General features: G+C 43.4%; 1 protein-coding gene across 1 annotated transcript in view; it reads right to left on the reverse strand.

Annotated features, from left to right (window-relative positions):
• Positions 1-18,210, reverse strand: part of TRPA1 (transient receptor potential cation channel subfamily A member 1) — a 140,461-nt gene that overhangs the window by 41,689 nt on the left and 80,562 nt on the right. The window contains exons 13-15 of the mRNA XM_082259330.1: positions 11,590-11,704; positions 5,267-5,433; positions 1,705-1,795 (exon numbers count right to left, since the gene is read on the reverse strand). Of these exons, the coding sequence (XP_082115456.1) occupies positions 1,705-1,795; positions 5,267-5,433; positions 11,590-11,704 (373 nt within the window). The remainder of the gene's footprint in view (positions 1-1,704; positions 1,796-5,266; positions 5,434-11,589; positions 11,705-18,210) is intronic.

The following is an 18,210-nucleotide window of genomic DNA, read 5'->3' on the forward strand; positions in this document are numbered from 1 at the left end:
CTCTAAAGAGAAAGGTTTTCAGGGATCGTCTAAAAGTGGACAGATTAGGAGATAGTCGGACAGGCTGGTGTAGTGAATTCCATAGGATGGGAAGATATATACAGTACTTCACTAGTATATACAGATATTATTTTATAGTTTTGCCCAAACTGTGCAGGATCATTTTAATAATTCTGTAATCCATTAATGCCATCAGCCTAGAGCTGTGATCTTTCTCACAGAAATGTTGTTTGCATTAGGACAGGAGCATCCTGGTAGTCTGGGGCTGCCTGAGCCTCAACTACATTTGAACCCTAAAAGCAGCACTGCAGAGGTTATAAACTTGCATTTGTCTGTTATGTCTAGCACAATGGAAACATCTGAAAATCACATGTCCTTCTACATATGCATTGCACTATGCAGTGAAAAAAGCTTAACCACTTGCCGACCGCCAGCAGTACATATACTGCGGCAGGTCGGCTCTGTCCCGCGAAATGATGTAACTGTACATCGCTTTGTGGGACTGCTAGTGGGGGCACGTGCGTCCATTTGCCACAGAGGAAGCCAATCAGCGGGTCCGGAGCCCGCGATTGCCGCTGGGCACCTGCGATCGCTCCCTGTGGAGACAAAACGGCGGTCTGCCCTTGTAAACACGGCAGACCGCTGTTCTGTCAGTAATTAACACAGGGATCCTGTGTTCCTCTTATTTAGGAACACAGATCTCTGTGCTCATGCAGCAAGCCCACCCCCCACACAGTTATAAAGCACCCCCTAGGGACACATTTAACCATTTGATTGCCCCTGGTGTTAACCTATTCCCTACCAGTGTCATTAGTACAGTAAAAGTGCATATTTGTAGCCCTGATTACTGTAGTAATGTCACTGGTCCCCCCAAAACTGTCAAAAATGTCAGTTAGGTGTCTGATCTGTTCACCGCAATGTCGCAGTGCCGCTAAAAATTGCTGATTACTAGTAAAAAAAATAAAAATAAGTAAGAAACTACATAAATCTTTCCTCTAGTTTGTAGACGCAATAACTTTTGCACAAACCAATCAATTTCCATTTATTGCAAATTTTTTTACCAACAATGTGTAGCAGAATACAAATTGGCCTAAAATGATTAAACATTTTTTATTGGGAATGTTATATAGCAGAAAGTAATATATATAGCAGAGGTAATCAAATACCACCAAAAGAAAGCCCTATTTGTGGGGAAAAAAGGACATCAGTTTTATTTGGGTACAGCATCGCACGACCTCGCAATTGTCAGTTAAAATAACGCAGTGCGGAATTGCAAAAAATGGCCCGGTCATTAAGGGGAAAATCTTCCGGTCCAGAAGTGGTTAATATCCAACTGAAGTTTTAGTGTAAATCACCTAAATATATTTCAGATGCAATAAATAAAATAAATTATACAAAGTCCTATAGTTTGGTTTCTTTTAGAAGGCAGGCACAGCCTTAGCGGAAAAGCCTGATCTTGCCAGCATGCTATAGAGAAGGACCCTTGCTCTAGGTGGAAGCAGTTGTCTCCCTGCAGAGGTCTGCCATCTCCCCTGGTGAGTCATAGATAGAGCTCTCCAATCAGCAGGGAGCTCAAGCATTGCTGAATTGTAAAGCTATAGGTATAACACACCAGGGGACGTTCAGATTTCTACAGAATTGATCATTGCCACTGCCAACCAATTTGAATAAAGTCTTCTAAACTAAAATACAAACAATACTTACTTTAAAGCTTTCTGGAAGGTGATAAACCATTTCAACTAAAGGGCACTTGTAGCTAGAAGTATCCGAAAATGTTACAAGCGCCTCCTCCCACCTGTAATATAATGAATGAAAGTAGAGATCTTCATAAGAGGAAAATGAAAGATAATATAGTATTGCATATTATAGAATTCGGTTTAGTGAACTCAGTGATAGGAACAATTCAATTCTAACTAATATATCAAATATTTAAAGGTTTCTTCAATTGCTCTTTGCAAATAGAACCCTTCAGACCCCTTTGCTGGTACACCTTCTAGTGAAATATCACCTTCCTTAATATTATGGTCCCCTTCAATCACTAAAGTTCAGTACACTTATTCTTGGTGCTGAGAGTCTAGCACTGGTAGTTTTCAACACAAAGCTCCAGCAACAAAGAGCTAATATACATCCAATAGCTCCCCAGTGCTTCCATAATAAAGTATCTCCTACACAAAACCACGCCCTAACACCTCACACTTTTGTACCTGTAAATGTTACATGCAACCTAACCATGAGCCCTTAACACTTAAAATAGTAATAAAGGCTAATACGAACTATTCTTAATAATGTTTCCCACCTCCTTTCTATCCTGCATACCCTGTTTAAAAAAGATGTGTGTACTAATCTGGTCTGGTCATGTAATCCTGGAGATCCAGCTCCCTTGTGTAAGGGAATGCTTGACTACAGCTGTGAATCCAATGAAGACATAACATCATCTATAGCAGTTTTTTCCAACCTGGGTTCTGTGGAACCCTAAGGTTCCTCCTGAGGTTACTAGGGGTTCCTTGAGCAATGGGCAATTTCTGCCTCTCAGATAAGTTCCCCCTGACACCATTGATCTTTTTTAGCTATCTGGAAGGAGGTAATTCTTCCCAGTGTCCAAAAGTGTAAGGAGCATTCATCCCACTGACTATATACATCACAATACTAATGTATCATGAGTTGTAAATATACTCATTTTTAGCAGGGGTTCCCTGAGACCTGAAAATTATTTCAAGGGTTCCTCTGTGTTAAAAATGTTGAGAAAGGCTGATCTATAGGCTCCCATGGCCCAGCCATTGCCCATTTCTGAATTGAAGTTCTCTCCCCCTCCCTCCTTCTGGCATATGTCAGGTCATAGAAGACTGCAAGGCCATTCATAAAGTGCAGCACGGTTCACGCATGCGCAGTGGGCAGCTGGCTGTGAAGCCGCAAGCAGCACAGCCAGCTGCCCACAGTTATGATTCCAGTGTCGGGAACCCAAAGGTTAGTGAAGAACTAGCCCAGAGGACAGCACAACATCTCTGGCCAGGTAAGTGTCCTTTTATTGAAGGACAGCAGCTACAGGATTTGTAGCTGCTGACTTTTATTAATTTATTTTTTTGCAGAGTGAGCAACCCTTTTAACACTTAACCCCCCCTTCCACCTTAAAACTTAATGTAAATCTTAAGTAAGACTCTGTCTAAAAAAAAAAAAAAAAACGATTGCATTCATAACAAGCAGGTATCTAAAGATGCCTTCACAAATCCACAAAAATGTTTGCACACACAGCCAAATGCCTGGCATTTCTGACCAGCAAAGCTTCTGTACCTCCTTGTTTTGCTAAAGCTTCCCTGCCCTTTTTTGCCTCCTGCACATTCCTTTTGGCCAGTGAGGGTGCCTATCAAAGTAATGGGCCTATATGAATGCATTGGGGCCCCTACCAGCCTCCCCGAATGCACACACCCACTCTCAGGAATTAAAGTATAAATAGTTGATAGAATTAAACATGCACTATATTTATTAAAAAAAATGTCAATGTCATAAGTGTCATAAGTCAAAGACACAAAGGTTTTTCTTTTTTCTTTTTGGGGAGGGGATACAGTACGGGGGGGGGGGGGGGGGAGACGGTCAGGAAGGCATAGTACAGGGGAGATCAGGAGTGCACAGTACAGGTGTGGGGGGGGCAGGAGAGCACAGTACGGGGGGGGGGGGCAAGAGCTCACAGCACAGACAAGGCAGGAGGGCACAGTACAGGGGGTAGGAGGCCACAGTACAGGAGGGGGCAGGAGGGCACAGTACATTAGGACTAGGGGGCACAGTACTGGGGGTGGGGGGCAGCACAGGAGGGACAGGAGTGCACAGTACAAGGGGGGAAGAGGGCAGAGTATGGGAGAAAGTAGTGCACAGTACAGAGGGGAAGAAGGGAACAGTACAGGAAGGAAGGAGCGTCCCGTCAGGGGTCAGGAGGACACCATATTGGAAGAAGGAGGGCACAGTACAGGGGGCAGTAAAGCACAGTATGGGGGGTAAGAGGACATAGTACAGAGGGGCAGGAGGGTACAGTACAAGAAGGTAAGAGGACACAGTAAGCAGGGTAGGAGGGCAGAGTATAGGGGACAGTGATGTATAATACAGATATAGTCTCCTCAAGCAGAGCAGTGCAGGAAGCCGCTGTCACAGATCTTACCTGTTCTAGCAGACTGTCACTGGCCTAAATCTACAATCTGGAATGACATTCCAACCAACCCCCCCCCCAACCATCTTAATGCTAACCTAACCCCTAAACTAAGCCTCAACCACTAATAACCTCTACATACTTATTCCAAACCTGATCTGGTAGCTTGTCTGCACCAAAAGTGCAGATCCTTAGTAACATAAGGCTCCGTTCACATGTAGGCGTTTTGGGGCGTTTTTGGGGAGTTTTTCTGCTCTAGGATCAGCTCTCAAAACGCCCAACGAGACAAATCCTATTCATTTCAATGGCCCCTGTTCACATCTGAGCGTTTTGACGCTGTGAGCAAAACGCCCAAAGCTCAAAAAAGTACATGAGCTTCTTTTTGGGCAGATTACAGGCGTTTTCCATTGGTCTCTACTCAATCTAAAAACACCTGCACAAAAAACGCCTGTAAAAACGCCTGTAAATCGTGGTAAAAATTGCGGTAAAATCGCGGTAAAAAATACGCTCAGGTGTGAATGTAGCCTAAGCATGCAACAAAGAAGCCCTGGCACCAAAACAGTAACAAACAAACAAACAAAAAAACACTAGCCTGCTAAAAGTAGGATCCCTATTTGGGTCTTGTTCACTGGAGATCGGATCAAATAGGGACACCCAAGTGAACAAAGGGTCCAAAAGCACAACTTTACTAGTTGACTAAACAACAGATTGCATGTAACCTCGTTGCAAAATGAATTATACTTAATTGTTTCAAACATGGAATCACATGCAGGGGAATTAAAAAAAAATAGGAACTTCTTCACCAGACTAGATTTTTGAAGTAAATTTTGCTTGAGTTCTCTTCACTGTACGTAGATCACCTCTATAAATAAGACTTTCTAAAATGGGGACACCTCCCTCATTTGTCAAAATAAATAACATTCTTACTGTCCACAGATTTATATCAATCTTAGTTGTGTTCTATCTATTTATATCAGTTTATCTATTTGTTCTAGCTATTTATATCAGTTAGTCATGTGTTATATTATTCATTTTCTAAAAAAAGGTTTTGTAGCATATACAGTATTTTGGTAATTTTGTTAACTATTTACCACTGTTTCCAAATACAATATAATTTCTTTTTTACCTTACCTTTCACCCTGGATTACAGCATATACAACATCCTTCCTCCCGCCACGTATAGCTTCATGAACGAAGGATGCATCATTTGCATTTAAAGTGATGGCTGCCCCACTTTCAAGCAATAAGGCAACTGCTTTGGCATGTCCTTCTTTAGCAGCCAGGTGAAGTGCAGTGTTCTAAAATCAAGAATGTATCATGTTAGTAACCTATACTCCCTCTTTATATCTTCTGCAAAAACATCATGTGAATGATGTGCAGTAAACCATAGCAACAAACCATTCACTAATCTGACTGCAATAAACAAAAATTTGCACATAATCATTGGATTTAGGGCTGACTTATTAAACATTCAGGTAAATTGCAGTCTTGTTTTCCAATTACATGATAACAGTCGGGTGTCATCTTTTATTACTATCCTCCTACCAACCTATGTTGAGGGAGGCCTGGATGTAGCAAGCCATTTAAACAATTACTTCTGTTCAGTATTCTCAGAAATAAATTGCACTAACAATAACAAATTGGGGAACACATTGTTTCTAGTAATGACAGTGAATTTTTAGGATTTCTAGAGACAGTGGTAGTAGAGGAACTGTCTCAGTTAACTTTCTGGACCCAAAGCAACATAGCTTTACTGAGGGCAGATCACGTCAGACTAATCTGATTGAATTTTTTTACTAAATTACCAATGTTTTGGACCAGGGTGGTGCTATGGACATAGCATATCTTGATTTCAGCAAAGCATTTCATACAGATCCATATAATGATCTAATACAAAAGTTGTACAAGCTAGGACTTAACCCTTGGGTGGTTCAGTGGATATGTAGTTAAGTAAAGTCTAGATACCAGAGTGTGCTTGTAAATGGGGTACACTTCGAACACAGACAAGTCACTAGTGATGTACTACAAGGCTCTATACTGGGTCCTGGTCTATTTATCTATATGTAAGTGATATGCAGTGCCTTGCGAAAGTATTCGGCCCCCTTGAACTTTGCGACCTTTTGCCACATTTCAGGCTTCAAACATAAAGATATAAAACTGTAATTTTTTGTGAAGAATCAACAACAAGTGGGACACAATCATGAAGTGGAACAAAATTTATTGGATATTTCAAACTTTGTTAACAAATAAAAAACTGAAAAATTGGGCGTGCAAAATTATTCAGCCCCTTTACTTTCAGTGCAGCAAACTCTCTCCAGAAGTTCAGTGAGGATCTCTGAATGATCCAATGTTGACCTAAATGACTAATGATGATAAATAGAATTCACCTGTGTGTAATCAAGTCTCCGTATAAATGCACCTGCACTGTGATAGTCTCAGAGGTCCGTTTAGAGCGCAGAGAGCATCATGAAGAACAAGGAACACACCAGGCAGGTCCGAGATACTGTTGTGGAGAAGTTTAAAGCCAGATTTGGATACAAAAAGATTTCCCAAGCTTTAAACATCCCAAGGAGCACTCTGCAAGCGATAATATTGAAAAGTAATGCAGCTAGGGAAAAAGAATCCTCTTAGAGAACACAGCATTGCGGATACAGTGTTAGCCAGCACTACAGAGGAAAAAGCGTTGAAGGTATTTATTTCAGATGATTGCAAAATTAACAAACAGTGTGACCAGGCAGTGGGAAAAGCAAATTCTAGGATTCTAGGATGCATCACTAGAGGGATCACCAGCAGGAGGAAGGAGGTCCTGACCTCTTTATATAGATCTTTAGTGAGACATCATTTAGAATAGTGTGTCCAGTTTTGGAGACCTCACTTACAGAGTGCTGAGATGGGTAACAAAAATGGTGAAGGGTTTGGGGGATAAAACATATTTAGAGTGACTTCAGGAACTTAATATGTACAGTCTGGAGGAAAGAAGGGAAAGGGGAGACATGACTGAAACCTTTAAGTACATCAAGGGGATGAAAAAGGTTTTTTAGCCACTTGCCGACCGCCGCACGACTATCTACGTCGGCGGTCAGCCCCTCACAGGCAAACTAACGTAGGGCTACGTTGCTTGCTTGTGAGGGTCTAGGGAGCGAGCGCGCGCCCCCGGAGGCGCGCTCCCGCTCCCGCGTGGTCACGGACCCCCCCGCGCGTGTGACCAGCGGACCCGATGTCCGCCGGCCACTCGGCGATCGGCGGGGGAGAGGGAGAATGTCAGGCAGCTTGTGTAAACAAGCTGCCTGTCATTCTCCTCGCTGCAAAGACACTGATCACATGGATCTACTATGTAGATCCGTTGATCAGTGTCCTTACAGCTGAAGCCACAGCCAATCACAGTAGAAAGCACGCCCCTAGGGACACACACAGCCCCTCCCTCCCAAATAAAGTTAACCCCTTCACTACCAGTGTATTTTTACAGTAACAGTGCATATATATAGCACTGATTACTGTAGAAATGTCACTGGTAACCCCAAAAGTGTCAAAAATGTCAGTCAAGGGTCCGATCTGTCCGCCGCAATGTCGCAGTACCGCAAAAAAAATCGCAGATCGCCGCCATTACGCGTTAAAAAAAAAACAACAAAAATGACAAAAATCTTTCCCTTTGTTAGTAAACGCGATAACTTTTGCGCAAACCAATCAAAATACGCTTTTTGCGATTTTTTTTACCAAACATAGGTAGCATAAAACAAATTGGCTGAAAATGTTAAAAAATTTTGATTTTTACATTTTTTTGGGGGGGAATTTCATATAAAAAAATGTGAAAAATATTGTTATTTTTGCAAAATTGACGCTCTTTTTTTGTTTATAGCGCGTGATCAAAAAATCGCACAGGTGATCAAATACCACCAAAAGAAAGCTCTGTTTGTGGGAAAAAAAGGACGCCAAATTCGTTTAGGTACAGCGTCGCACGACCGCGCAATTGTCCGTTAAAGTCACGCAGTGCCGAATCGCAAAATACCCCCTGGTCGGAATGGGGGTAAAATCTTCCGGGGCTTAAGTGGTTAATATGAAACCAGGAGGGCAGTTTTTTCAATATGAAATCAAAATCAAGAACTCGGTGACATGACCTCAAACTAACTGATGGAAAGATCAAAACTAATTGTAGAAAGTATAATTTTACTGAAAGGGTAATTGATGCTTGGAATAAACTTTCAGCAGAGGTAGTGAGACAGACAACAGTAAATGGCTTCAAACATGCTTGGGACAAACATAGATACTCAGACAAAAAATGTAACAAAACAAAACAACAAGCAGACTGGACTACTCTGTATTTTTTCTGCCTTCACTTTTCTAGGTTTCAATGTTTCCACATCTGAGGGATGTTTTGATGCAGCATTGTCAACCAAATTGTGTTGCTACAGTAGCAAAGGTCATTGCTCTGGTTGTGCTGTTTTGCAGGAAGGCCTGGATCAAAAAAAAAAAACTATGGAAAAACAAACATTTACTCTTGTACTACCACAACATATGGATGGTCCTATTTGTGTGTTGTGTTGCACTTAAATACAAGTACATTATGCTGCACTGCTTAGATGTGATAGGGTACTATTTAAAAGGAATATCACTGCAGCACACTGAACTGTGTCTAATGTGTTGTACTAATGTGCAGTACCTTCAACTTCATAATATGAAAGGGATCTAAAAGATTATATCTGGCCATAGAAGGATCGAAAATTCAGCAAGTTTAGCACATATAGTCGGCCCTGCTTGACAAAAGTCGATTGTTTTAGAGGTGCAAAGCAATTTTTTTTTGTAGTATACACTGTGTATATACAGTATATTTTGTGATTAAATCATATGGAGTTAATCACAAGAGTCCCTTCTTACACCAGAGTCCACAGAGTTTCCCTTTACATCTGAATCAGGGGAGTTCCTGCTTTACATTTGAATCTGCAGATTTCCTGTTTACAACTGAATCTGCAGATTTTCCCCTTTATATCTGAATCCGTAAAGTTTCCCCTTTACACCTGAATCCGCAGGGTTCCCCTTTATATTTGGATCTGCAGAGTTCCCCTTGACATCTGAAACTGCAGAGTAAACCCTTTGCATCTGAATCCACAGAGTTTCCTTACACTGTAAGGGGGGACTCTGCAGACTCTGATGTAAGGGATAACTCTGGGGACTCTGATTTAAAGAGGAACACTGAGAACCCTGATGTAAGGAGGGGATTTTACTGTAGGGGAGAATACTGCAGACTCTAGTGTAAAGTGTAACTCTGATGTAAGGGGGTCTCTGGCTTACATCCACTTACATCATAGTTCCCAGCATTCCCCTTCAATCAGGGCTGTCAGGGCTCCCTTAAATTTAGAGTCTGCAGATTTCCCCTTTTACATCTGAATCAGCATAGTTCCTTCTTACATCTGAATCTGCAGAATTTCCACTTACACTGTAAGGGGGAGCTCTGTGGACTCCAATGTAAAGGGGTACCATTTTGTAAAGGTTGCTCTGGTTTTAGGAGGACTCTGATATAAGGGGGAAGGCTGTGGACTGGTGTAAAGAGGAACTCTGATGTAAGGGTGTCTCTGCTCCCTGAAGCCCCCTCTACACCAGAGTCTGCAGAGCACCCCTTACATCTGAGTCCCCCTTATATTAATGTACTAATTCAGATTCAGGAGAGAGAAGGGAAGGAAAGGGGGAGACTTCAATCACAGACAAGGGATAAATGGTGAGCTCACTCACCCCAGGATGGAGGCTCAGACAGTGGCATCTTTCATCCAGGATGTAGCTGCGGCTGCTGGGCTTCATATTTCCCACCCACGTCTCCTTGCACAGCACTGAAAGAGGCACAACACTGCCAGGGATTGGAGTGTGGGTGGGGCAGACACAGATGGAGAGGGACAGGAGGAGAAGGAGCAGATTAGCTCTCTCTCCTTTCCAGTCCGTGTAAGGTGGGGGGGGTTACTGTCAGTGCTGGGTCTGGGCAGTGTGAGAATGAGTATAACTCTCAGCTTACAACTGCAACCAGCAACCCTGATGGAGAGCCAAAGTCCTGGCTGAATAATGTGTTCGGGTTTTAGGCAATCTGAAACATGGCACACAATTTAAAACCCAGACTGTACAGGTGAATTCTGGACAGGTAGCAAACCTGTTTGTATTGTTGTCTTTTCCCGTTAGGGAGATTAACCCTCTCTATTTCTCATGTTTACCGTTATTACCAAATGTAAAAGTGAACAAAAACCTAACATTTTGGGTTGTCCCAAAAGCGGAAATAATGGTGAGTTCTCTCCAATAGGGACACTTACCAGGGTTTTCCCCCACTTTGGAGGGATGTCTTATCACTTTAGTTTTTGGCTGTGGGACAGGCAGTGAAGGGAAATCTCCTCAATGGGACACAGAAGACGATTAAAAAAAAAAACCAACAAAAAAATGACAGTTTTTTTTTTTTTTTTCATAAACCTCCCTTACTCTATCCCAAAAAAAAAAAAAGATTTTGTCTTTAGTTCTGCTTGAATACAGACTTACAGACGAGTATTTTAAAAAGTGTTTTGATGGTTTTCTATTAAAGGATCCGCTCAATTGCTATTACAACCAACGGGAGGGGACGACCCCCCCCCGATACCCCACCCCCCCATCCCCCTCCCGTGGCTCTCTCACCCTCTCCTGTTCACAGTGAGACCTGAGTGACCAGCCGACTTGTCTGCTGGCTGCCCGGACAGCCAAGCAAAGCCGGAATCAGCTTTGATCGGCTGTTTGTAACAGTAAACCTGAAGCAATGACATAACACCGCTTCCAGTTTACTTGCATACCATCGGCTCCAGGTTTTAAAAATCAAAAGCAATCAAAAACACTGATCTTGGTGTTTTGAATGCTTTAAAATGCAGAGGAGAGATATGGGGTCCTATAGACCCCATATCTCTCCATTAAGAGTACCTGCCACGAGCCCATTGCTGTCACAAGGATGTTTGTATTCCTTGTGACAGCATTAAAAGTAATAAAAAAAATTAAAGCAACAGTGTAATATAAATCAATTAATTAATAATTTTAAGAAAAGCTTAAAGTGCCCCCCGTCCTTCCATGGTCGCACGTAAAGGCGAACGCACCTGTCGGTCTCACACACATGTGAGGTATCATCGCGAACATCAGATCATGGACAGTATGTATATGGCACTTGGATGAATCATGTCTCAGGGTTTGATGAGGAAGCTGCAGCTGTTCACTGTGAATGGCTGTAGCTTCCCCATCAGACCCTAAGACAAGAACGGTATACTACAGTGCAGTTGGGGTGGGGCAAATTTAGATGTGGGCGCCCCACCCGATTTTAGTCTAGCCTAGGGCAGACTACATCATAGGTTGAACTAGATGGACTGATGTCTTTTTTCAACCTCACAAACTATGTAACTATGTAACAAAACCAAAATACACCACTGGCTATCATTGCAATGCATTGTTAGTGCATGATTTAAATTTACCTTTTCTTTGTCTGGTTTATCAATCAGAGACATAGACGTATCCAAAAGTGTCTTGACGGTTCGTGTATAGCCTCCATATGCTGCATAGTGCAGAGCTGCCCATCCACGATAGTCACTGAGCCACAAAGAAGACATCAGCATAATGAATATAAAATATTCTATGATAGAGTTGATGTAAACGGTTTTTAAATTCAATTTTTTTTTCTGAAGCATTGTGTTAAAAACAACCATAAACACCTTTTTTCCATAACAGAAGCTGTTATTCAGAATTGAAAGGGTATATTACACTCCAAGAGAGTTCAGCTTATTTAGTGCAGGCCCCCTACCCTATTGGTTAAACGCTGCATTAAACTACAAAAAAAAAAAGAAAATGGAAAAATGTGCAGTGCATTCAGAAAGTATTCACAGCTCTTCACTTTTTCCACGTTTTGTTATGTTATAGCTTTATTACAAAAAGTATTATTTTCCTCAAAATTCTACAAAAAATACTCCATTATGACAATGTATCAGTTGTGGATTTTTTACAAATGTTCCCATCCATGTGTAAATAATTTCTCTCACCAACAGGTAGTTTTAAAATGGCTGCCGCATATTTAATGAACCATGTGCTTTTAGGGGGGAGGTGCAGCCATGTGTGGATGACCTCACTCAAAGTGACCTAGGATGTGGTCAGAAGATATGACCACATCCTGTGGGAGGTTTTTCTGTGTACAGGATTATAAAAGGGTCAATTTGCATGAGAAAAGCTCTGTTTTTTACCTCACCTTTTGGCCCTTAAACATCCAGGATGCAGCCTGGCTTGTTTGTTCGTTTGTAGTTGGAGAAAATATGCGGTGAGGACCTCTTTGTCTTGTTGCTGCAGACATCCATTGGAATCCCAGAGCTAAGTATTCAATATTCTTGGGACAAGTGTTGTATGTTTAAGAAGCGTATTTCTGCTGTTTACAGACCATAGGCTGTTCATGTGTTAGGCATTGTTATATCTGCCAGTCTTGTGATATGTTCCTAATATTGTAATAGTTTGTATGTACAGCATGCTTTTGTTTAGTAAAAGTACATTTATACCCTGCAGAGGTCTGAGCTTCCTTGGTTGTACCGCAAAGTAACCCTTGCTAGAAATGCAAGCAAAACAGACAATGAGAAAGAAGTTTGTTTGAAATCTTTGCAAATTTATTATAAAAAAAAAAAAATCCCATGCATATAAGTATTCACAGCCTTTGCTCAATACTTTGTTAAAGGACCTTTGGCACCAATGCAGCCTCAAGTCCTTTTGAGTATGATGCTGCAAGCTTGGCACACCCCTTTTTTTGGGCAGTTTCACTTATCTTTCTTTGTAGGACCTCTCAAGCTCCATCAGGTTAGATGGGGAGTATCAGTGCACAGCCAATTTCAGAGCTCTCCAGAGATGTTCAATCAGGTTCAAGTCTAGGCTCTGGCTGGGCCACTTAAGGAAAATCACAGAGTTGTCCCGTAGACGCTCCATGTGCTTAGGGTCATTGTCCTGTTGGAAGATGAACCTTCACCCCAGTCTGAGGTCCAGAGCTCTCTGAAGCAGATTTTCATCAAGAGTATCTATGTACATTGCTGCATTAATCTTTCCCTTGATTCTGACCAGTTTCCCAGTTCCTGCCACTGAAAAACATTCCCAGAGCATTAAGCTGCCACCACCATGCTTCACTGTAGTGATGGTATTGGCCAAGTGATGAGGGGTGCCTGGTTTACTCCAGAGAAGATGCTTGCCATTCAGGCCAAGGCGTTCAATCTTTGTTTAATCAGACCAAATCATTTTGTTTCTCGTGGTCTGGTAGTCCTTCAGGTGACTTTTGGCAAACTCCAGGTGGGCTGTAATGTGCCTTTTACAGAGGAGTGACTTCTGTCTGGCCACTCTACCATACAGGCCTGATTGGCTGCAGAGATGGTTTTTATTCTGGAAGGTTCTTCTTTCTCCACAGATAAATGTTAGAGTTCTGTCAGAGTGACTATCAGGTTCTTGGTCACCTCCCTGACTAAGGCCATTCTCCCCCGATCGCACAGTTTGGCCGGGTGGCCCGCTCTAGGAAGAATCCTGGTGGTTCCAAATGTCTTCCATTTATGGATGATGGAGGCCACTCTGCTTATTGAGACCTTCAATGCTGCAGAAATGTTTATGTACCTTTCCCCGGATCTGTGCTTTGTTACAATCCATTCTCGGACGTCTACAGACAATTCCTTGGACTTAATGGCTTGGTTTGTGCTCTGACATGCACTGTTAACTGTGGGACCTTATATAGACAGGTGTTTGCCTTTCCAAATCATGTCCAATCAACTTAATTTGCCACAGGTGGACTCCAATTAAGTTGTAGAAACATCTCAAGGATGATCAGTGGAAACAGGATGCACCTGAGCTCAATTTTTAGTGTTGTGGCAAAGGCTGTAAATACTTATGTATATTGGATTTTTTTAATTTTTAATTTTAATAAATTTTCAAAGATGTCAAACAAACTAGGTTTCACATTGTCATTATGGGGGTATTGTTTGTAGAATTTTGAGGAAAATCTGGATTTTTGTACTTAAAATCCTTTTCTCTGAAGTTCATTGACAGACGCAGCTCCATTTCTTCCTAGACCATTGGGTTATGCTCCTCCCTTTAGGAATAGGACACTAGGCAGGAAAAAGCTTTACCGCACCTATGGGGGCTGTCTCTGCAGGTATAACCCCACACACTCTGCTACAGCCTCTTGTTTCGTTGCAAGCAGTGTTTAGAAGACAAAAAACCTTATTCACTCAGAAGCAGAGGGGCTGGTGCTGCGTCTGTCAATGGAATTCAGAGAAAAGGATTTTACGGTAAGTACAAAAATCCAGCCTTCTTTATCGTTTATTGACAGACGCAGCTCCATATCTTTTTAGACCATTGGGATGTCCCAAAGCAGTATTTTCATGAGGGGTGGGAAGACAACGCAAAGAAGAACATAACTCCCCAAAGGCTAAACGTAGACAACCAGGTAATATGGAGCTCAACCAGGAACAACTGGAGCTCACTTATAAAAAACATACACCCTCAAAGAGAACAAAAACAAATTCTTTAAACAGCAGCCTGCAAAACCTTGTGGCCAAAGGAGGCATCCGAAGATGCCAACACATCAACTTCTTAGAATTTTGTGAACGTATGCATAGACGACCAGGTTGCCGCCTTGCAAACTTGCATCACCGACGCCTGATGGCGAAAAGCCAAAGAGGCATCAGTGCTCTTGTAGAATGTGCGTTCACTGGGAAAGGAGGAACCTGACCCTTCAGCGAATAAGCTTGAACAACCGGCTGCCTGATCCATCTGGAAATGGTCACAGAAAACACAGCCAATCCTTTACGAGGTCCCTCGTTAAGGACAAAAAGAGCATCTGATTTTCTAAAAGACTCAGTGGCCCCCGGGTAAACCCTTATTGCCCGAACCACATCCAAAGAATGCAAGCAATTTCCTTGGGTTGCTTGGGCTTGGGACAGAGTGAAGGCAGCACAATGTTTTCATTCAAATTAAAATCAGAAACCACCTTAGGAAGAAAAGACTGATTTGGTCGGAGTACCACTTTATCTCTGTGGACCACCAAATAAGTTGAGCAGCATGACAACGCCGCCAATTCAGATACTCTACAGGCAGAAGTGATAGCCATCAAAAAGGCAACCTTCTGAAACAAAGAAAGCAGAGGAATCTCCCAAATGTTCTCAAAAGGAGGCTTTTGAAGAACAGATAATACCAGATTTAGATCCCACGGAGGAGCCATATGGTGTACTCCCTGAATGACAGTACGAATCAAGGCATGCAAGCATTGGAAATATATAGCCAAAGTTGACACTTGGTCTTTGATAGTGCCCAAAGCCAACCGCTGTTCAACCCATTTTTGCCGAAAGGCCAAAACCCTAGCTACTGAAAACAAGCGATGGTGCACCTTCTTCAGTGATTCACACCATGAAATGAGGATTTCCACGTACGATGATAGATCTTCCTGGAAGTCGATTTCCTAGCCTTCAATAGTGTAGGAATTACAGACTCAGAAAGACCTCTATCTCTCAACACCTGGCTTTCAACAGCCATGCCGTTGAAGCCAGCGACTGTAAAGCAGGATGGAAGATCGGACCTTGAGACAGTAGATCTTCCCTGAGAGGAAGTCTCCAAGGAGTATCAGTGACCAACCTTACCAGGTCTGCGTACCAAGACCGGCAAGGACAGTCTGGAGCCACCAGAATGACCGGAATTCCTTCCACCTCTATCCTGCGTAGGAGCCTCGGCAGTTTCAGAGGAGGAAAGGCTGACCCCAAGGAGCCATCAGTGCATCTGTGGCGTCAGCCAGAGGATCTCGAGACCTAGCTATGAACCTCTGCACTTTCTTGTTGAGATGAGAAGCAAACAGGTCGACCTCGGGTGTCCCCCACTGAACACACAGGAGATGAAACACCTCCGGGTGTAGGGATCACTCCCCTTCATCCAACACCTGACGACTCAGGTAATCCGCTTGCCAGTTTTCCACACCTGGCATGTGCACAGCAGAGAGGTCTGGAACAAACTTTTCCGCCCAGGCCAGAATCTCTGCCACCTCCCTAGCTGCCAAGACACTCTTGGTGCCCCCCTGGTGATTGATGTAAGCCACAGCCGTGGCATTGTCCGATTGAATCCAACCTGGACAATCTTGCAGAGGAGTCGTCAAGTGGCTCAGATAAAGCTTTATTGCTCTGAGCTCCAAAACATTTATCAGAAGTTAGGACTCTTCTACTGTCAAGGATCCCTGGGCACAGAGCTTCCCCAGTACCACCGTCCAAAACAATGGGAGGAAGGACTTGCCCTGGCATAGTGCTGGTGAATGAAACCACCACAACAGAGCAGATCTTGTGTTGTGGCTCAACCGAATCAAAGTGTCCAAGGACTTTGGATCCTTGTTCCATTTGACAAGAATCTCTCTTTGCAAAGGTCTTGTATGAAACTGAGCAAACAGAACCACCTCTAAGGTAGATACCATCAGACCCAAGGCCCGCATACAAATTTGCAGAGAGGACAGATTGTTTGCCAACAACAACTGGATCGCCCCCTGCAACTTTTGTAGATTGTCTGGGGGAAGAAATACCCTTGCCAAAGCTGAATCCAGAGTCAGGCCCAGATAATCCAGTCTCAAGGAAGGTATCAGGGCGCATTTCTTGAAATTGATGTTCCACCCGAACTCCTGCAGGGATCTGACAGTGATTGTCAGGTCACTCATCAGGGCTGAATGAGAGTCTGCTCTCAAAAGGAGATTTTCCAGATACCCCCATACCACAATCCCCTGTTGGCGCAGCAATGCCAACACTGGGGCCAGTACTTTGGTAAACACCCTGGGGGCGGAAGTGAGACCAAAGGGTAACACCACAAATTAATAATGCTCTTCTGCTACGGCAATGTGAAGAAACCGCTGGTGTCCAGTGTACATAGGGATGTGTAGATATGTGTCCTTGATATCTATGGAGGCCAAAAAAGTCTCCCTGGTGTAGTGATGCCTCTACCATTCAAATGGATTCCATGTAAAATCTCTGTACCCGCACAAAGCGGTTCAGAGCCTTGAGGTCCAGAATTGGACGCACTTTGCCTCCCTTTCTGGGCACAGTAAACAGGTTTGAATAAAACCCTTGAAAGCATTCCTGAGAGGGAACTGGCACAATCACTCCTTGCGACAGCAGATCTTGTACCGCCTCTCGTAGATTCCTTAACCGGTCTGGAGATAGGTGCAGATTGGAAGGGAAGAACCTGTCCGCAAGGCAAGACTGGAATTCGATCTTGTACCCTGATCGGATCAGTTTGTGAACCCATTTGTCCTGAATAAAAGAAGTCCAGGGTTCGGGAAAGAAGCAAAGACGTTCCCCCACACCAGAAGCGGGTGAGGGCGCCCCTTCATGCAGACGAGGATTTGTCTGCAGATCCGGACTGGCCGGTCTTTGATATTCCTGACCACAGCTTCTTGGAACTCCCAGAAGACCTGAACGGCTTTCCTTTCTCTTGCGACCCGGAGGCACGTAAAAGCCGCCTACGAGCAGTGAAGGAAGGCCCCCGTCTATGACGTGGCACCTTGCCCTTAGAGGACTGAGGAAGAAGAGTACTCTTGCCACCCATAAGGCCTTTGATCAACTCATCCAGAAGGGATCCAAACAACCTCTCCCCCATAAAGGGAAGATCCGTCAAAGCCTTTTTGGAAGCCTGGTCCGCAGACCAACGTTTTAACCACACCATGCGTCTAATCGCAATCCCCACTGCCGACACTCTGGCCACTAGGGGAGCCGCATCCAGGGACGCATCACACATGAACACCAGGGCTTAAGCCCTCTGGTCCATTAGTTCAAGCACTGCTGGGGGGAGTTGCTCAGCTTCCAAGTTACCTTTAAGTAACTTCACCCATTCAGTAACTGTGTGTGACACCATAATATTCACAACTATATAGGTTTCAAAATGGAGCACGTGTAGATGGCGGGACAGAGACTCCACTTGTCTATCCACAGGGTCCACAAAGGCTGGGGCTTCTTTCACCAGAACCACAATAGACGTAGTCAGCCTGGAAACTGGGTGATCCACCTTTGGTTGCTCGGTCCACCTAGTGGAAACTGCATCTGCACGTTCTGTGAAAAAGAAAG

Source organism: Pelophylax lessonae, assembly GCF_965119305.1.
Source record: "Pelophylax lessonae genome assembly, chromosome: 5".
Taxonomy (NCBI): Eukaryota; Metazoa; Chordata; class Amphibia; order Anura; family Ranidae; genus Pelophylax; species Pelophylax lessonae.